The sequence below is a fragment of the Sapajus apella genome, unplaced genomic scaffold (genome assembly GCF_009761245.1).
Source record: "Sapajus apella isolate SASKATOON/1434 unplaced genomic scaffold, GSC_monkey_1.0 scaffold50, whole genome shotgun sequence".
NCBI lineage: Eukaryota > Metazoa > Chordata > Mammalia > Primates > Cebidae > Sapajus > Sapajus apella.
The window spans coordinates 11,351,263-11,373,020 of record NW_022436990.1 but is presented as its reverse complement, the minus strand read 5'-3'; the positions used below and the strand labels follow the sequence as shown (position 1 = coordinate 11,373,020).

Below are 21,758 nucleotides of genomic sequence, written 5' to 3'. Positions count from 1 at the left end.
TTCATATATCTCCTGGGTACCAGTCTGGTCTGTCTGGTTGTCTACTGTAGATGTCTATTTGAATGCTTTATAAGCATTTCAAACTCAGCATGTGTAAAACCAAACTCTTCTTTCCTGTATCTGTCTTTGTCTCATGGAAGTCTATCTACCTATCTATGGTATTTGGTGGAATATAGATAAAAGAATCATAAAGTTATCTCCCATTCCCAAATCAGTCACCTGTTCTGCTGCTTATGCCACTTAAAGCTTTATAGACTGTATCCTTTTATTTCATTCCTTGATGCCACTGCTTTATTTGGACCCATATTGTGGATCTTCTGTGATGACTTCTCTCACTATATTATTCCAGCATTAGGCTATTCTTGTTCTCTATTTTCTCTGCTATGATGCCTTGAGGAAAGGATGAACACTTCCTATATTATTTTATAAAGTTTGTTTACTGTCTCCTCTGCCAGTCTGTGAACAGTTAGGGGACAGTAATTTTGGTTTTATTCCTTTTTTTATCCTCAGTGCCTTGTCCAGCAATGGAACACAGTAGGTTCTTGATAAATGTTGGTAGTGACTGTGGAGCATGTTAAATGAATAGTGGCTGTAAATAAATGAATGGGTGAGTAAATAAATAAATAAAATATACACAGCAAATTCCAAGTGTTGGATAAGGTGTCTATAGTTGGTTAAAAACATATTATGCTTTTTTTTTCCCTGAGCAAATGAAGTAATTAAAATCTAAGTGGGACAATGTATGTGAAACGCCCAGCACAGTGGCTGACCTGTTGTAAGTTTGAAATAAATTTTTGGTATTGCTAGCTAAATAAAAGCTTTTTGTAAGTAATATTTCAGAATCAGTGCACATCTTATCTACTTGATTCTTTTTTCTTTTTTTTTTTTTTTTGAGACAGACTCTTACTCTTACCCATGCTAGAGTACAAGTGGTACAATTTTGGCTCTGCCTCCTGAGTAGCTGGGATTACAGGTGTGTACCATCACACCTGGCTAATTTTTTGTATTTTTTTTTAGAGACAGGCTTTTGCCATGTTTGCCAGGCCACTCTTGAACTTCTGGCCTCAAGAAGTGATCTGCCCAGCCTTGGCCTCCCAAAGTGCTAGGATTACTGCACCTGGTCTACTCGATTCTTTTTTTTTTTTTTGAGAGACAGAGTCTTGCTCTGTGCCCAGGCTGGAGTCCAGTGGCCTGGTCTCACCTCATTGCAACCTCTGCCTCCCAGGTTCGCGCAATTTCCCCACCTCAGCCTCTTGAGTAGCTGGGATTACAGCCACATGCCCAGCTAATTTTTGTATTTTGTTTTTTTGAGAGAGAGTCTCACTCTGTCACCCATACTGGAGTACAGTGGCACGATTTTGGCTCACTGCAACCTCTGCCTCCCAGGTCAAGTGATTCTCCTGCCTCAGCCTCCCAAGAAGCTGGGACTACAGGCGCATGCCACCATACCCAGCTAATTTTTGTATTTTTACTAGAGACGGGGTTTTACCATCTTGGCCAAGCTGGTCCTGACCTCAGGCGATCCGCCCGCCTTGGCCTCCCAAAGTGCTGGGATTCCAGGAGTGGGCCACTGGGCCAGGCTGGCCTACTCGACTGTTTTAGCAAAACTTATTTTACATTTTTACTTATTTTCCATTGTTACAAGGAATCATTAACCAAAATTTTAATTGGACTTAAAGATGGGGAAAAAAAGCAGTCTTATCTTCAAAGACCTGTTTCTTCTGTTATTTCTTTTTTATTGATGTTTTTCTCAAAGTATTTATTTTTTTCTCATGATCACATAATGTCTTTACTCTTATTCTTCCTAGATGTACTGCTTTTTTTCCACAAATTATTATGAGTGGTTCTTTAAACACAGTTAAGATTATCTTTAGCCTTTGAAGTTCTGTGATCATGTCAGAACAAACTAAGAAATTCTAGTTCAAGATTTAGGTTTTGATTTTTGAAAAGTTCAACAGTCTAAGTCAGAATATATTTTGTATTACCACTTATAACACTATTTTCTTCATTAATAAATATGTGTATAGTAGTTAATGGTCCAGCCTTTTGGTGTCAGATATACCTGGGCTTGATTCTGGCTCTGTCTCTTGCAAACTCTCTGACTTTTGCCTGTACCTACCTAATAACGCTCCTGTGAGTATTAAAGGAAATAATACATGTAAAGCACTTAGCACTGTGTCTGGCATATAGTAAATGTGAGTAAGAGTTGTTCTTTTTAGCTCACTATTATTAGAATCTGGAATATTAATTATGTGAATTTCAAGTAAATATGAATGAAAATATGTTTCTCACAATTACATGTGGGAAATCCTGATGTATACTACTTAGTTCAAGCTTATAAGGTTGGGGCTCATCTTTTCTTTAATATATGTGTTTTAAAGGGATTATGCTATATTAAATTAACCTATTCTTAATGTTTTTGTTATAGTTTGGAAGTATATACAACATGTAACATTTCTTACAAAAAAAATTTTGTTTCAGTATTGTGGTTAGCCATTTTGGAGGAAAGGTATGCTATTTTTGTTTAAAGTATAGTTATTTTAAAGCTAAAGGAGAAACTAGGGCAAAAGGTCAGATTCAGAAGAAACAATTGCAAAATTATTATTTTTTGCTTTTTGCTTATCAATTAAAAGGTAATTCTTGGTAAGAAATGTGTTTATATTTTCATGTGCATTTGAATTCACACATTTCATATTCACTGAGAGGGACTCAGAAACTATATTTGTAATTATAAAGCACAACTCTTTACTAAAACTAAGAATATTTTCAGGATAAGAAATAGAAATACTCATTATAATTGATGAATTTTTCTTGTGAATATTTGATAATTGTGACATCTATATGCAAACTTTCATACATTCATTTACCAAATGTTTGCTAAGGGTCTGTCGTCTCTTAGGTGCTCTGATTGGCAAAATTGAAACAGCCCTGCCCTTACCTTTTTCTTTCTTTATTTTTAGAGACAGTTTCTTGCTGTCTTACCTAGGCTAGAGTGTAGTGGCATGATTATAGCTCACCGTAGCCTTGCACTCTTGGGCTCAAGCAGTCCTCCTGCTTCAGCCTCCTGAGTAGCTGGGACTATAGGTATATGCCACCACGCCTGGCTAATCTTTAATTTTTGGCAAAGCCAGGATCTCACTGTGTTGCCCAGGCTGGTCTGAAACTTCTGGGCTTAAGTCATCTTCCTGCCTCAGCTGGGATTACAGGTGTGCGTCACCAGACCTACCTTTATCTTAATGTAAAGCCTAGTGACTATTTGGGAGATTGTTATTTCCAGTTTGCTCTAGGCTCTCTATATGACTTGATGATTCCTTAATTATCTTGTCTACTTCTCATTTACCACAGATGCTCTTTCAAATCTTCGCCACTCTCATCAGGTCCTCTATCCAATTCCAGTTTCTTTATTCTTAGCACATGGTCTTGCTTTATATTCATGTGAAAAATGGACTTTTCACTGGTAACTTATCTGGAGGCTTTTTACTCACAAGTTTTGTAGCTGCCCTGAAATGACTTGAAGGCTTAGTTCAGGTAGGATTGTTGATTGCAGTGCTTTTCATGGCTATTCCATGTTGCATGGCCTTCCTCATAGCATGGGAGCCTCAGTGTAATTGGACTAACTTGGTGGCTGAGAGTTCTAAAAGCGTCCCAGTGAATAAGGAGGAAGCTGTATGGCCTTTTGTGACCTATCCTTGGTGGTCAGTCTGGATTAGTGTTTGAAGTAGTTATGTGCCTTCCTACGTTCAAGGGGAGGAGACATAGACCTCCTTTTTGATGGGAGGGATATCAAAAGCCTTGAAACCTTGACATCATCCTTGTCTTTCATCTCATCCACTCTGCTTCTATATATCAGCGACTAAGTGCTGTTTTTTTATTTGAGAAGTATCTCTTTCTCTCCACTGTCCTGAACTTAGTTAAGAATTTTATCATCTTTCAGTTGAGAGTTTTCTATAGCCTCTTAAATTGGTCTGTTTAATCTCATCCACCTTGAATTAAATAATGGTTCTTCATATTGATTGTAGGACAGTTCCGATGGCCTACAGGTCTCTGCTGAGATTGTTTGGCTTAGTTCTTTTTTTGGGGGGGGTGACGAAATCTCACTTTGTGGCCTAGGCTGGAGTGCAGTGGCCTAAATATTGGCTCACTGCAACCTCCACCTCCCAGTTTCAAGCACTTTTCCTGTCTCAGCTTCCCAGGTAGCTGGGATTACAGGTGCCTGCCACCACACCCAGCTAATTTTTTTTTTTTTTTTTTTTTTTTTTTTAGTAGAGATGAGTTTTTGCCATGTTGGCCAGGCTGGTCTCGAACTCCTGACCGCCATTCACCCACCTCAGCTTCCCAAAGTGCTAGGATTATAGGCGTGAGCCACCACACCTGGCCGCTTGGCTTAGTTCTTAAGGATTGGGTTCTGCCTAATTTTCTACCCTGTACTTAAATTTATGGGTACTGCTCTTTTTCACTGACTATCTTCCTTGCCTTCTTTGCTCAGCTTCTATTATCCTTCAGGTCTTGGATTGGATGTCACTTCTTACGAGGAGCCACCTTAGTGGTTTTAAATGTCATTTCCTTCTGTATTGGTTTACATGTTTATCTTATGCCTTTAGTGTGACCATGACTTTCACAAGGTCAGGGACTGCTTCTTAAATCATTGGCCACTATTAACTGGCCCATTGTTATGTACTCAGTAAATGCTAAGTGGTTGAAAACAGATTACACTTTGCTGGAATTCTCCAACATTTTGAATGCTGTTACTGCATTTTCCAAAATGTCCATAAGTTTGCCAAGGAATCATTTTGACTTGGGAGAATTATGTTTAGAGAAGCTTTTAGATAAGGGACTTTATATCTTGTGCTTCAGTATTTTTATTTCAGTTAAAACATATACAGCAAAAACCAAAGACTTGTTTGAAATCTTATTCTAATCTGCCAGAAAATTTAGGAAAGTGGGCAAGTATTAGATTTAGAACAAGCTTTGATAAGATTAAAGGCTCTGAGAATTGAAATCAAAACAGTTTTGTCTTTGGTTGTGGCATTTTAAAGCTTTAATTTTGGCTGTGAAATATTTCATATGACAGATTTCGTTCCAGCCTGTTTCTTTCCGGTCAGGAATGTGTGATAGTTCACTTTTGGCAGTTGCACTATGTGAAAGGGCTTGGGTCAGCTCCACTGTGCAGAAATGGGTCAATGAGCGTTCAGATGAAAGGGAAAACACTTTTAAAGAGCCTTTATATATTGCTGATGTAATAAGACAAAACTCATTATAAGCTTGAAACTCTCACCACGTGCTTGCTTTTTCCTTCATCTCTCAAATGCTTTGCCAAATTAACCACATCAATTAATTTTACAGAAAATGGATTCCTCAAGAAGCTTCTTCAGAAAGTCTCTCTCTCTCTCTGTTGTCTTGCAAAAGGACATAAGTCTCCTTTGTATTTCTGTAAAAATTCTTACATGGCCGCTTACAGAGAGCAGGCAGCTTGTTCTACTTCACTGAGTAAAGTACAACCGCCTATTTTTCAGTTGAACTGGGAGGAAGAACTGTATCCTACTGTTGCTTTAAAAGATGATTTTATTACTGTCAGGACAGGTAACAAGCTAGGATTTCCTAAGAGCAATAACTGACAAGTTAGGTTACTGCTTGTGGCTCTTAAACAATGTAACATTCTTGAATTAAGGGAGGAAAGTACTCAGGTAGTCTTTGAAGGAAGTCTATATTCCCTGCTGGCTGTAGGGTTGCTCTCTGTTTCAATTTTTTTCTGAGTAGATAAGAAAGCATAAGCCTTCTCCAAACCCTGGAACAGCCTTTGCTCTCAACTTTGTGCTGAAATGTTATCTGGATAGTGATGGGGCCCTTTGCCAGTCATCATGGAAACTGATGAAGGCTCTAGTTTTGTTCTTTGGGGTATTTGGGGTGGCTTAAATAAAGGACACCAATGTATCTAATCCTATTCTCCACATATGCATTTTCTTTAAAAATAATTAAAAATACAGCTTACTTAAGAAGGAATAGGATATTTGTATCATGTTTCTATTAGGCTATTTAAAACATTGTGTGCAGCTGAAGGGTATCCCGGCCAAGAAACGTTAATGAAACTATTGCTCTGGATAGGCATAATTCTGTTGGTTTCTGATGCTGTCTGTTAGCCCCTGAGCTGATATATGCAACAGAATAACAAATGCTAATTTTCCATTTACCTACTTAGTGATGGAAAGGGACTTGTTCTAGAAATTAAGGCATGGGTAGTATTTTATTAGGTCATTGCCAAGTGAAATGTGGTTTAAGTGGTGGTGTCAGACACACAAATTAAAAGCATCTGTGAACAATTAAGGCACTAATTATTCTGATTTTGCAGACATCTAATAGCACATCTTCCAGAATGACCAGTCCATAGCTAAAGTTATGGAAAAGAAATCTCATGGTAATCTTTAGATGTCTATATTTTGGCAGTCCTTCCTATTTTCTTAGTGGGGCACTGGTAAACAGAGGAGGAAGATCTGAGCAGAAGCTATTAATATCTAGGGTGTTATCAAGAGCTGATAGAAGAATGTTTATTAATTAGTTAATTTTAAAAATTGAGGTGACATTCATAGAGTTTTGGGTTGTGGGCCACAATGATTGCATTGTGAAGGATTTGTTCCATTTTCAAAGCCTGACCCTGATTGAAAAGGCAAAATGGGAACTTAACGGTGATTGAGGCTTACCTCTTGGTTGTTTCAAATAACATGCTTTCTTTTAATGTCCAATAAAGGCTATTTATATGAAATGAAAATCAAGGGTATAATACTCAGTGCTTCTACAAATAAGGATAATTTTATTAATTAATTCAAGATTTTACTGAGTACTTTACATGTGCTATGCACTCTTTTTAGTCCTAGAGATATAGTGGTAAAATGTGTAAGTTTCTGTCTTTAAGGAGTTTACAGTGTATTGGAAGAGACATAATAAACATATACTTTTAGGTAGTAATAATGGTTACAAAAAATAATAAAACAGTGTAAGGATGTAGAAAGTGGGTGCTGTGGCTCATGCCTTTAATCCCAGCAACTTGGGAGGTTGAACTGGGAGAATCACTTCAGGCCTGGACTTTGAGACCAGCTTGAGCAGCATAGTGAGATCCCTGTTTCTACAACAACAATTAGATGGGCATGGTGGTGTACAGCTGTAGTCCCAGCTACTTAGGAGGCTGAGGCAGATTGCTTAAGCCCAGGGGTTTGAGGCTACAGTGAGCTATGATCACACCACTGTGCTGCAACCTGGGCAACAGAGTGAGACCCCCATCTCTAAAATACGAAAAGTAAAATAAAATAAAAAGAAAGAAAGTGATAGGAGGTACAAAATAGATAAGGATGTCAGGGAGGAGATCTTTGAAGACATGACATTCGAGCAGACATGTGAATGAATTGAGTAATTGGGCCACAGGAAGAGCAAAAGCCCTGAGGTAGAATCAACTTGGATATTTGTTTTTATAAATAGGAGGAAAGCCTCATGAACAGAATAAACAGGAAGAAGGTCTATGTGACTAGAGTGGACTAGGGGAAAAGTAGATAGAGGTGTATCAGACAGAGCAAGCCGTGGTGGAAATTTGGATTTTTTTTTCTTTTTTTAAACGGAGCCTTACTGTGTTGCCCAGGCTGGAGTGCAGTGGCATGATCTTGGCTCACTGCAACCTTGACCTCCAGGGTCCTGGTTCAAGCAGCTCTCCTGCCTCAGCCTCCGGCGTAGCTGGGATTACAAGCACATGCCACCACACCCAGCTAATTTTTGTATTTTTTTTAAGTAGAGACAGGGTTTCACCATGTTGGCCAGGATGGTCTTGAACTCCTGATCTCATGATCCGTCCCCCTTGGCCTCCCAAAGTGCTGGGATTATAGGTGTGAGCCACTGCACCTAGCTGGAAATTTGGATTTTTTTCTGAGTATAGTGTAGTGAGTTTTTGACCAGGGCAGTGACAATCTAATCTACTCCTTAAAAGGATCTGGCTATAGTATAGAGAATAGAGTGTAGGGGAATAAGAATAGAACAAGAGGACTAGCTAATATCTAATGCCAGAGTGTAAGCTAAAGTTGATAGCTTGGACTATGGTGGTAGAGGTAGTGATAAGTACTTGGGTTCCAAAGATATTTTGAAGATAGAACCAAGAGGACTTGCTGATGAATTGGATGTGGATGGTGAAGGAAAGAGATTTTTTTTCTTTCTTTCTTTTTTTTTGTATAGTAAAATATGCATAATATAAAACTGACCATTTTAATGATTTTAAAGTGTGCAGTTCAGTGGCCTTAAGTACACTAACATGGTTGTGTAACCATCATTACTATTCATCCTCAGAACTTTCTTATCATTCCAAACTGAAACTCTATTCATTAAATAAGAACTCCCGTTTCCTCCTGTTCCTAGCCCCTGGTAACCACTAATGTATTTTCTGTCTCTGTGAATTTGACTGTTCCAACTTGTGTAAGTGGAGTCATATGATATTTGTCCTTTTATGTCTGGCTTATTTCACTTAGCAAATTGTTATCAAGGTTTATCCATGTTGTAGCATATATTCGAATTTCACTTCCTTTTAGGTTCTTTGGTTTTGCTTTTAGCAACTATGTGAATAGTAATGAAATTTCCTGGGATGGAGAAGACTTTTGAAGGAGTGGTTGAAACGAGTTCTCCTTTACGCATGTCAGATTTAAAATGCCTAATAGACACTCAGTTGGATATGTTGAGTAAGTCCAGAGCGTGGAGGAGAGGTTGGGGCTGGAGATTTAAATTTGGGTGTCAGTATATGTATAGGTGGTTTTTAAAGCTATGAAATATGAAACTGAGTAAGTTTACCTCAGAAGTTAGAGTAGACTTGAGAAAGTGGCCTTTTAACTAGTACAATTTAAAGTTGTGGTAAAGGAATATATATATTCTAAGATGTACCTAAATTGCTAAATTTATAGTTTTAAAAATTGTCATTGATTTTAAATGTTTTAATTGGTATTGCACATTAGTTTTAAGCAGTTATTTGCTTGTTAATTTGTTAGTCAATTCCTTTACGTTCTTTAGGTTGAAATAGTGGTAAACCTTGTTTTTTAAGAGTTCTCTGAGAAATAAAAAAATAAATTTGTGTCAAGATGAATTGGGTACTGGCTAGAATAGGTTATTTTCAAAAGTCACACAGAATATGAAGTTTATTATAGTAGAGGTAATTTGAAAATTAGTAGATATTATAGATAATAGGATTAATTATATAAAATTAATAGATAATAGGATAAAGGGGGCTTGCTTATGAATGGAGTATTTTAGTGAGCAAACACCAGCTGTGTATGACTAAGAGTGGCACCTATCCAGGGGAAGGATGTTTTGGGGAAAATTTGTGTACTTTTTTTCTTTAACAGCAGAGAGGCTTTTTAGTTAGACTATTGGTCTCTTTTCCTTTCCAAAGGATTACATTTCAAAAGAAGGATTAAACCACTCTTTTGAGGTGAGATGGGAGTGGAGGAAATATTTGGAACAAGAGGAATGTTTGCATCAATACTGGAGTAGAACTTTCCCTGGACACTGGTTTCATAGACATCTGATCAAGTCATTAAGAGGCAAATATTAGTATTAGTTATTTTTTTTCTCCATTTAATGAGAGTTACTTAGCTTGATTAGCTCTCAGTTTTGTCTTTACAATGGTCATACCACAGAGGTTGTGAATACCAATTCTTTTAGATTTCCTTGTTATAAGTGATACATGTTTCGAGCATCAAATCTTTGCAAAAGTAGCCTAGTAGTAGAAACTGTTTTAGTAATAGAGAAAAAAGGATTTGTTTTTAGGTTACTAAAGGATGTTACAATTAATCAAAAGAAAAAGGAAAATTTGAAGATTTAGAGAGTCTACCAAATGTCATTTTTACAGGAGGAAATTAAAGTCAGGAAAGAATAGACTTGCTTGGAAACATGTCCTATAAATGGAACTTGAGTAGCTAACATCTGCCTCTGACAAAATTTCCTGCAAGGCTGCTATTTTTCCTTGTAGTCCTTGAGTTAGGGCACTGACATTTTCATATTTGCCATGGAAATGATTGTGATAATATAAATGATATTTTATTTTTATAGATGATTAGATAGGGAAGATGGAAGCCGGCTGTTTAAGTGCATGTCTCATAAATGCTGCAGGAAATATAACATAGGCAGTAGTAAATCAAAGGTGGCAGAGAGGGTATTGCTGAGGCTCATGGAGCAGGGATGGGGCAGGTAACATCTCTTGCTTCTCTTGGTAACTGTTAGTTTTAGCCCTTGCAGAGTTGGGTAGGTTAGCCTATTATATCACACAGCATGTGGTTTTGTGATTTAGAGAACCCAAGGCATTTCTTTAAAGCATGTTTATTAGATATCTGCTATATATTAGATACTGTGGTGGGAATTTTGGATAGAGGGTAAGTAAGATAGTTTGAGTTATTTATTTACATCTGTGATAAGTGCCGTAAAGAAGTTCTGTTGTCAGGAGAGTGTGTAACAAGATACTGATCCTAATCTGAGGGTTGAGAGAAGACTTCCCCCAGGGAGCAATACTAATTGTATCTGCTTTCCTACAACCATTATTACTTCCTATCTCTAAGGGCAATCGAAAGCAATTTTAGGCATGGTGTAAACCTGGTCAGATTTTCTTAAAAATTACTTTGCTGTTGCATGGAGAATGGAGGGGATGTTAGAGTGAACACTGGATATCAGGTTAGGCTATTACAGTAACCTTAGCAAGAGAGCATCGTGATATCTTGGATGGGAGTGTTGACATTAGAAATGGAGAAGGAAGTAGAATTGGTAGGTCTTGGTTATGGATTGGATATGAGGGTGAAGAGGAAGGGCTCAAGGATGACTGCTATTGCAGGTTCTTGACTGTACAACTGAGTTGATGTTAGATACATTTTCCCAATGCATGTGAAAATAATATGTATATTTTCAAGCTTGGTATACAAAATTGCTCTTGCTTATGAAAATTCACAAATGTGTTAAATTTTCCAGTCATCTTTTGGTCAAGATGCAAAACCACAATACTTTTCAGCCTATACTGTTTTACCTACTATTAAGTAACCTATGTGTTTAAGGCTTGATAATTGTCATAACTGAGTGAAGTTCCAGCAGTTTTCTTTTTTTTTTTTCCAGATAGGGTCTTGCTCTGTTGCCCAGGCTGGAGTCACCCAACTTCCATCTCCCAGGCTCAAGCCATTCTCCTACCTCAGCCACCCAAGGATCTGGGACTACAGGAATGTGCCACCACACCTGGCTAATTCTTAAGTTGTTTTGTAGAGATGGGGTCTTGCTATATTGCCAAGACTGGTCTTGAACACTTGGGCTCAAGTGATCCTCCCACCTTGGCCTCCTGAAGTGCTGGGATTATAGACGAGAGCCACTGCATCAGACCCCCGGCAGTTTTTTAAAAACAGTTTTAGAGACGTAGTTCACATACTATGCAGTTCATTCATTTGAAGTGTACAATTCAGTGGCTTTTAGTATATTCATAGAGTTATACATTCATCACCACCAATTTTAGAATATTTTTATTACTCCCAAAAGAAACCCTATACTCTATAACTGTCGCTCCTTAATTCCCCCATTTACTCAAGCCCTAGGCAACTACTAATCTACTTTCTGTCTCCATTCATTTGCCTATTTTGGATATTTCATATAAATGGAATTGTTTTAGGCTGGACTACTATAACAAACTACTATAGACTGTGTGGCTTAAACAACAACTTATTTCTCACAGTTCTGAAGGCTGGGAAGTCCAGGATCAAGGTGCTGGCAGATCCAGTGTCTGGTTAAGGGCCTGCTTCCTGGTTTGTAGATTGCCTTCTCATTTTATTGGATTATCACGTAGTGGAAAGAGTGAGAGAGCTCTTTGGGGTCTCTTTTATAATGACTTTAATCCCATTCATGAGGCCTCCACCCTCATGGCCTAATTATCTCCCAAAGGCCCCACCTCCCGGTGCCTTCACATTGGAGGTTAGGATTTCAACATATGAATTTTGGGGGACACAGATATTCTGTCCATAACAGGATTCATACAATATGTGCTTTTTCTGATGGGTTTCTTTCACTTAGCATGTTTTCAAAGTTCATCCATTTTGTAGCGCAGGAGTGTTCAATCTTTTGGCCTCTCTGGGCTACATTGGAAAAAGAAGAATTGCCTTGGGCCACATATAAAATATACTAATACTATTGATAGTTGATGAGCTTAAAAAAATCACAAAAAAATCTCAATGTTTTAAGAAAGTTTATGAGTTTGTGTTGGGCTACATTCAAAGCTGTTTTGGCCACATGCAGCTCTCAGGTTGTGGGATGGACAAACTTGTTATAGTGTACTTAGTACTTTATTTCGTTTTATTGCTGAATAATATTCCATTGTGTGGATAGACAATATTCTGTTTATTGATTTAATCAGTTGACAGACATTGGAGTTGTTTCTACTTTTTGGCTATCATGACTCATGCTGCTGTGAACATTTGTATGCAAATTTTCGTGTGTACATATGTTTCAGCTCTCTTGGTTATATACCTAGCAGTGGAATTGGTGAATCATATGGTAACTCTGTGCCTAACTGTTTGAAGAACTGCCAGACTGTTGTTCAAAGTGGCTGCACCATTTCACATTCCCACTAGCAGTGTATGAGGGTTCCACTTTCTCTACATCTTCACCAATACTTACTTTCTGTCTTTTTGATTATAGTTATTCTCATGGTTATGAAGGGGTATCTTGTGGTTTGATTTGCATTTCCTGACTGTGTTTCTGTTGGACTAAAATGTTAATGACATTGAAGCTGAGAAGTTTACTGGCTGACATAGAATTTAAAAAGTCATTTTAATTCTTAGCACAGATGAATTGGCATATACAAGTTAAGTATTTTCAGCATTTTGTAATGCTTAACATTATCTTTATGATTCTCATTTAGCAACTAACAAAATATATTTTGTATCTTAAGTTGTACAAGGTTTGAAGTACCTGAAAAATAATTTTCCTTAAACCCCCAAACAGTTTTCTTTCAGGTTTTTTCCCCCCTTTAAAGTGCAATGGTTATTTGGCCCCTAAACAACACAGTTGGGAATATCTAAGTGATTATGGACAAATTCAGTTGAACCAATCAAGAACCATCTATACCAGAACTATGTTTATCCATGGTGCTACCCTTACAAAGCCTCCAGCCTTGTAAGGAAGATATGTTAATACATATTTATTTACATAGAAGGAAGAATGTGGCAAGTGCAGCAGTTTGTAGTTATAAATAATATATTAATAACAGAACAGGCAAATTAATTCTAGTCCTTCAAAGGTAATAATTTGAAGGTGAGGTGTAGTTTTGGCAGGTAGAAAAATAGCGGAAGGTAATTCTAGGTTGAAAGGACTATGTAAGCAAAGTCATAGTAAGAAATTACAAGATATTTGGATTGAGAACTACAGAAAGTAGCTTAACTAGAAAGTAGTGCTGAGGAATGGCATTACTGCCTTTCTCTTGGCTTAATTCTTATGGTCACAAGATGGCTGCCCCACTGAATTGTAAAGAGGAGGAAAAAGAGCGTGTTCCCTGATTTTTTATTTACAAGGGAAGAAAACTCTCACCAGACATTTTCTAGCTTCACTGATCAGGATTGGATCTCATGAACATCTTTTAGCTGCAGAGAAGACTGTGAATGTGGAGAATCTAACACTTTCTACCTTTCCAGTGGGAAGTGAGTTCTGACTATGAAAAGGAGGGATGGGATTAGGATTTCCTGTTGGATAGCAACCAACAGTGTCTACATATGATAATACCCTCTAGTTGGAAAAAAACAAAGGAAGAGATAGATTTAAGAGAGAGATTAGAAGGGAGGAAGGCATTGAAGATGAGTCCTAGTTGGGTAGTGAATGAAAAATTGGTGGTGCCATTTTCCATAATGAATTTTCCAATCTAAAATTGAATTGGGTCCTTACTGTATTAATGTCACTTACCTAAATCTAACCCTCAGTATTTGGGACTCTGTAATCCCACTTTCTAATTATGAAACCTAACGGAAAATACAGGAGGCAGCTGGAAGTAGTACAGTGGCTTTTAAATGCTACTCTTAGTACTGGTGCCAACTTCCTGTGCACGAATCACCTGGGGGCTTGTTAAATAAATCAGAATTTCTGGGAATTGGTATTTTTAGATCTGAGATTTGACCATCAATTTTGTTAACAAACTCCCCAGGTGATTTTTATACACGGATAGATTTGGGTACTTTTGGTAGAAAAAGTATGGGCTATGGATTCAGGCAAATCTGAATTTGATCCCAACTCTTCACTTGTTAACTGTGTGAACTTAGGCTAGGCAGTTGATCTGTCAGAGCTCAGGCCCCTCATCTGCTAAATGTGTAGTTATAATAATAACAACGATGATGGTTACTTTACAGAGCTTTTGTGAAATGTAATGCCACTAGTATAATGCCTGGCATGTGGTAAGGATTCATGAACTCTGGCTGTTATGTATTAGTTTATAGTAAGTAAGTGCATTTGATTTATCATAGAAACGCAAATTGCTGTACAACTACAACAAAAAGAAAAGAAGCCGAATATAATTCTGTACAACTACAACAAAAAGAAAAGCAGAATTAACCAATTGCTTCTATTGTTGCTTAGCATCTGTTATTTTCTAGGCTAGAGCATATGAGTCTTTATTTTCTTAACTGCATTTTTGCAGTTCTGTGTCTGTACTCTGTTATCTACATAACTTAAAAATTGACTAATATACCCAAGACTCTGACTTTAATTTTTATAAAATATACTACTTAATATTTACTAGAGGCTATTTTTCACAGTGATCTCATGTAAAACCTTAAACTATGGTTCCTGCTGTTAAAAAACAGACAATATCAATTCAGATACAAATAGTAAGTGCACGTTAAGGATCATTTTGTTATTCTTAAAGTTTATATGGTTGCCTGGGTTAATAATTAGAATGTTATTTTGCATGGTTGTTTTGGGTGATAAATACCCACTGAGAGTAAATGCTTATTTTTCCTGCTTTCGTGCATAGAGAGGTCTTGGTGGAAAGGAGAAAGAAAACATTGAGTACATACTTTCTGCTAGGAATTTGAATTAATTTGTCATATTGGGAAGAGGCAGCGTGTTGTAGTGTTACCTGCAGACTCCGAAGCCCTGTTGCTTGGGTTCTTATCCCATTTTCTGCACTTGAACTGTCTGACCTTGGGCAAGTTACTAACCTTTCTGTGCCTTGGTTTCTTCATTGAGGGTTATTGTATACCTACTTTATAGGGTTGTCATGAGGATTAAATAAGTTAAAATATATATGTGTTTAGGAAGTACCTGGCACATAGATAGTACATATATACTGTGTGTACATAGTACTGTTAGCTATTCTTTAAGTTTCACAAATTTACAGTGCTCTAAAATCTTCACAAAAATCCTGTAAATTAGATTTTTTTTTTTTTTTGGTCTTAAATGTCTTCATTGTTTTTAAAAAGTAGATCTTCTTAATCTTTACAGGTAAGAAAATTGAGGCTTAATGAGGTTAATAACTTACCCATAATCACCCATCTATTAAGTGATACAAATACTAGTTTGCTTTCTCCTGCATCCTATTATACCTTTAATATGTTAGTTATTTAAAAAGAAAAAAATAGTAATCACCTATGTGATGCATATGGTACTAAAGAACATTTTCATTTGTTAAAAAATTGTTACTACTTGCCAGTGGAATCAATAGATTAACTCTTTTTGAACTTTGAGTGAGGTGTTACTATTTTTAAAAAGATCTGTTATTGACCCTTAATTTAAAATATTGCATCAAGGTATAACTAACAGATTTAAAAAGTGTGATATTGTAATAACAATTTAATTGTAATTGATTCCATATATATTACTTACCTGAGCTTAGGTACTAATATATTTATAGCATCAGTTTGTGGGTAATAATCATTATGGTGTGTTGATAATTTTTCATAGTTTTTGAACTTTATTTTTAATTTGATAGAGTTGTATAATAATGTCTATAATGTGAATATAGTACAGTTGTTTATATCACTCATGATTTAGATGACATCTGCGATTGAGTAGGTTAAATCCTCATGTTTCATATATTTTATATAAAATATAAGTAGTTATACTAATGGAAAACCTGAAATATATATTAATAGTATTAGTTGATTTGAAACCTGTATGTCTATCTCTATGGTGTCTTTTATAAGAATAATTCAATGTACAGAATAAGAAACTTAACATCACATATTAAAATGAAAGATAAAGTGTTTCTTAAAAAATTAAATGCATAGTAGAAGGGTGAGAGTGTGTTAGAGTAGATCCTAAAGCCAATCTTCTATTAGGTATTTTTTCTTACACATTTGCTCTTCTTCCTCTTCCACAAGCACACACATACCACATTCACTCAACACAATTAAATAAAATACTGTGTTAACATGATCTTCAGATAGGTAAAAATCTCCAAACTGCTGCCCCTTCCAACCCCCTCCATACTTTCTGCATGGTTTTAGGCAGATAGCATTGTGTACAGCATGCTTTGAAATTTCCCATTAGAAGCAGTAGCAGTATTGTTAGTATAGCTCTAAAGAAGCTATTGGTTGGATGTTTCCTCCTCAGTACTCTTTTGCCTACCTTTTAAAAATTTCTTTCAGAATTACTGACAGCAAGCTGTCAGTAATTCATTCTCCCTACTTTGTTCAAGGAAGTTGCTGAATTTGCTTATGAGTTAAAATGACAAGCATCCTCATTTTGCATTTAGTGTATTCTACCTTAGTTTCCCTTTATGTGTAACATACAGGTGGTAAAACTACTCCACATCTTTTTAATTTCATTATCTGATTTTGTTTAATAAGAATTTATCCAAATCTTTCTCACAGAATCATCCTTTTTCTTTTCTTTTTTTGAAACAGAGTCTCACTCTGTCACCCAGGCTGGGGTGCAATGGCATGATCTCGGCTCACTGAAACCTCCGCCTCCTAGGTTCAGGCAGAACAATTCTTTTAAAAAAAATTATTTACCTTCTTTCTAACTTGGCTTTCACGAGTTCATTTTTCTTCTCTCATTTTTTTTTTTTTCCTATCAGGAAATTATTTTTCCTCATCCCATTTCCTTGAGGAACAGAGGGCCTTTGATTCTCAGCATAGCAGTGTTTGAAGGGTCATTGCGGGGAAGAGAGCAGAGCATATGGAACTGTGGGTTTCAAAACTAACTGCTGGGCTGCTCTGATTTTGAGTCTGGAGGGTGGATCAAGTGTTCTGTTCATATCTGATCTTATAATTGCTTTGCTTTAGAAGAGCTGCTATCAGAATTATAAATGCTCTTCCCTGCATTGCAGTTTAGTTAAGGACATTCTTAAGGAATTGATGTTGGTTTTCCAGCATCTTTGCTGCAGTACTTTATTTGTTTGGGGAAGGGTTCTTGTTTAGTTAGGTTTCTAGGTCCCCGGCTTCCTTGCGACAAAATAACTAGTTTATATAACAGATAACTAGGATTTTTAGAAATTAGTGTCTATAAGGATTTTCTGCATTTTATAAGCACCACCATGGTGGTTAAAGGCTTTTTAATTTTTTTGGTATTTGAAGATTTTACTTACTAAGGGTATTAAAACCTTTTATTTTTATTTTTTAAAAATTATACAGACCAAGGATTTAAAGTTTTTCTTCTCTTAATCTTAGGTGTTTTATTCCTGACTTACTTTTCCCTCCTTATTAAATGAAAATGTGGCACTTAAAGCAATTGTTTTCCTGCTAAAGGAGATGTCGCTTCTCTAGTTTTGGAAAGAAAAACCCAAATTTGCAGCTTTTTAATATTTGAAACCCTATTGTACTAAATCTTGCTAGTAAGCAGATAAAAAATTTCCTTCTTTTTGATTAGCTTTTTCATACCATACTGTGGCTTTAGTTTTCAAAGATTTAGACAATGTACTTTATCGTGTGTGTGTGTGTGTGTGTGTGTGTGTGTGTGTGTGTGTGTGTATGTATGTATGTATGTATGTATGTATGTATATTTGCGATGGAGTCTTGCTCTGTCACCCAGGCTGGAGTGCAATGGCATGATCTCTGCTCACTGCAACCTCTGCCTTCCAGGTTCAAGTGATTCTCTTGCCTCAGCCTCCCAAGTAGCTGGGATTACAGGTACTGCCACCACTCCAGGCTAATTTTTGTAGTTTTAATAGAGATGGGATTTCACTGTGTTGGCCAGGTTGGTCTCAAACTCCTGACCTCAAGTAATCCTCCTGCCTTGGCCTCCCAAAGTGCTGGGATTACAGGTGTGAGCCACTGAGCCAGCCATAGTTTTTAATAAAGCTACCATAGAACCATGGCCATTCTTTGCACTAGATTTTCTTTCATTAAGTCTATTTTTTTTGGAGTTTAGGTCAATGGAAAAATGAAGATGATATTAGATTTTCTTGGGAGAAAATGGTGTTTAGGCATAGACTGCAAGAAAATTTATGACCCCTTTTTTTAACACTAGAATATTTTTAAGCTATATATTATTATATAATTATTATATAGTAATATTATTTAATTTTGAGTCCTATAACTTAAAATGTTAGTGTAGAAGTATTAGAGGAGGGACTTTCTTGAAATCATTGTATGTTACAACTTATAAGACACCTTAGGGATCATATAGTAACCAAGACCAAAATTCTACAGAGTAACAGATGGAGGTTTGTTCATTCATTCATTAGTTCATTTACTTACCCTTTTATTTAACAAATATTTAATTCTTACTATTCAGGATACTCGGGGATATTCCTTTTCTTATGGAGCTTACAGTAAGCAGTTAGTAAACATCACAAGTAAGATAAATAGTATGTTAGAAAGTGATACAAGTCAACTGAGATGGGGGAGGGATAGTACTTAAGGGTTAGTGCTTGTTCACATTTTAAAATATGATAGTCTCCATTGAAGAGATGACACTTGAGCAGAGAATAGAAGAAATGACAGTAGACTATGTGACTATCTGAGGGAAGAGTATCTCAGGGAGAAGGAAGAGCCAGGGCAAAGGCCAATAGGTGGGAGCATGCCTAGAATACCATTCAAGGGATAGTAATAAGGTCAATGTGATTTCTGGAGGAAGAAGTGAAATGGAGTAATAGGTGATGAAAATTTCTAGGTTTGGGAGGCAGGAGTTAGGGTGGGGAACTGGCTGGGTTACGTGGGGTGAATGGTTGTAAGGACTTTGGCTTTTACAGGAATGAAATGGGAAGAGTGGTGGCAATGAAGAGTTTTGAGCAGAGTAATAACTCAATCTGACTTATATTTCATCTGAATCATTCTTGGAGCCCTGTTGAGAAGACATGCTGGGGTAAGGGTTGTCAGATTTAGCAAATAGCAAATTTGAATTTCAGATAAACAATGAATAATTTTTTAATGTATATGTCCCATGCAATATTTATTGACTATTCACACATAAGGCAGAATGTTTACTACCTTTTAAAAAATCATTTTATAAAGGTCCTCTTTAACGTTATTATTGATTACTGTAGATTAATCTTATTATGATCCTGCTGGTCCCAAGGCTTAGTGGCAAATTTTCATCTCTCTTTCCTGTATTATCCATATTTCTGTTTTTCACATTGTGGTCATCTTATACCCTAGAGTACTACATATATAATTTGTTGGATGGCAGCTCAGACCTAATGATTCAGAATTTCTGGGATGTAACAGGGAATCTCCGTAACTACCTACTCTTCTACGTTCTGGTTATATAGTAGTGAACAAGGCATACAAAAATCCTTACCCTCATGGGATTTATATTCTAGTAGGGGAGACAGTAAACAATAGGTAAATACATTGGCACTCCCTATCTGCTGGTTTTGTATCAGTGGATTTAACCAACTGCGGATCAATAATATTTTTAAAAACTCAATAAATAATGCAACAACAAAAAGTAATACAAATAAAAATACAATATGATAACCCTTTGCATAAAACTTATATTGTATGGTATAAGTAATCTAGAGATGATTTGAAGTATGTGGGAGGATATGTACAGGTTTTCTGCAAATATTAGGCCATTTTACATATGAGAATTTTGGTATGGGGGTGGAGGTGTCCTGGAACCAATCCCCTGCAGATACCTAGAAACAAATGTATATAGTATGTTGAATACTAATATAGATACTAAGAAGAAAAAAGCAGGGTGGGGAATAGTAAATGCATAATGTTGTGGTCAGGGAGTTGCAATTTTAGATAGAGTGGTCAATGGATGCCTTACTATATGGTTATATTTAAATCAAGACTTGAAGGAAGTGAGGAAAAGACCAGGTGGATATCTGGGGGAGCAGGATTTCTGGCTGAAGGAATAGCAACTGCAAAACTCCTATTTCTGGGGTGTTCCTTGTGTGTCTGAGAAGCTGCAAGGGGGTAATATGAGTGGATTGGAAAAAGGGAGTAGGAGATGATATGAAAGAGGTATGGTAAGTCGCTGGTGATTTTTGAGTGGTTAGGCTTCTTGATACATTTTAGAAAGACTTGGGATCCTAGGCCCAAGAATGTCATTATCTCTGAGCCTTAGTTTATCACTGAAAATCAGAAGACTAAGATGATCTCTTAGGTTTCTTCCTACTCTAAAATAGAGTCTTTAATTTGAAATTGATTATTGGCTGGGTGTGGTTGAGGTTTGGGAGGTTGAGGCAGGAGGATGGCTTGAGCCCCAGAGTTTGAGACCAGCCGGGGCAACATGGTGAGACTCTATCCCTATGAAAAATGAAAAAAAAAAATAGCTGGGCATGGTGGCTGGTACCTGTAGTCCTAGTTACTCAAGACACTGAGGTGGGAGTATTGTTGCTTGAGCCAGGGAGGTCAAGGCTCCAATTGCACTACTGCACTCTAGTGTGGGCAACAGAACAAGACCCTGTCTGAAAAGAAAACCCAAAACTAAATATGTCAGTTATCTTCCATTTCTACTTTGTACCTCTTTTGAGAGCAATTATTAATAGTTTGCCATTTGGGATTCTTCTGTACTTTTCATGAGCTCCTCTCAGGTTGTGTTCCAACCAGCCAGATGATTTTTTTTTCTTTTATGCTGCTCTTGTTTCTCTTTTTTCCTGATTGAACTTGAAGATTTAGACAGTCCTTTGTTAAACCACTAGGAAATTGTTCTCTTATCACCTTGTTAACCATTAGCTCTTCTGACAATCAGATTTTTATTTAATCGTAGCTAATAGAATTTGGAAACATATATTTTTCTCTACTAAGAGATTGAAATTCTTATGATTGGCAGCTTGACTTAAAGCCAGGCAGAAAGAGAAGAAAGAAGAGGCTTGAATAATTTCTAAATTTAATTAAGTACTAACTGTGAGTCCAAGGTTAAATTGAATAAAATATACAGGGAATCATGGGAGTCTTAGCTGGGTACTTTTTTAGAAGTACAACTTTTAGGTAGGTCTTAAAGGAATGTTTATTTGTAAATAACTGGGTGGGAGCATTCTAAGATGTTGTTTTGATGGGTTCTATTAGCAGAAGACATGGATAAAAAGGAACATGTCATGAAGCTTTACAGTCTTATTTAGTATAAATTCTGTTGGAAGAACAAAGCAGTATCAAAACTGCGGTTCATGCCTTTGAAATCCAACACAGAAAAATAGGACGTGTAGGCTCTCAAATTGCAGCTTTCATGCAGTAATGAAACAGTATAATCACTCTTGATTAATTCTCCCACCTTTTACAACTTCCACAGGTTGTTATAAGCTATAAACAAATCCAAAAAACTAATTGTTATCTTGGAGTTTGATCTATCTTGTTTTATGTCATCTGCTAGGTTTTGAGATTTGTAGGACAGTCAGAAAA

At 36.6% G+C, this 21,758-nt stretch overlaps 1 protein-coding gene across 5 annotated transcripts in view; it reads left to right on the top strand.

Annotated features, from left to right (window-relative positions):
* NUBPL (nucleotide binding protein like) overlaps positions 1 to 21,758 on the top strand; it is a 246,578-nt gene that overhangs the window by 10,401 nt on the left and 214,419 nt on the right. Inside the window, exon 1 of one of the 5 annotated variants that reach the window (XM_032242593.1) lies at positions 12,588 to 12,844. The exons of the other annotated variants lie outside the window; for them this stretch is intronic. Within the exon in view, the coding sequence (XP_032098484.1) occupies positions 12,827 to 12,844 (18 nt within the window). The 5' untranslated portion in view covers positions 12,588 to 12,826. Of the gene's footprint in view, positions 1 to 12,587; positions 12,845 to 21,758 lie in introns of those variants that run through there. 5 annotated transcript variants of the gene reach the window in all.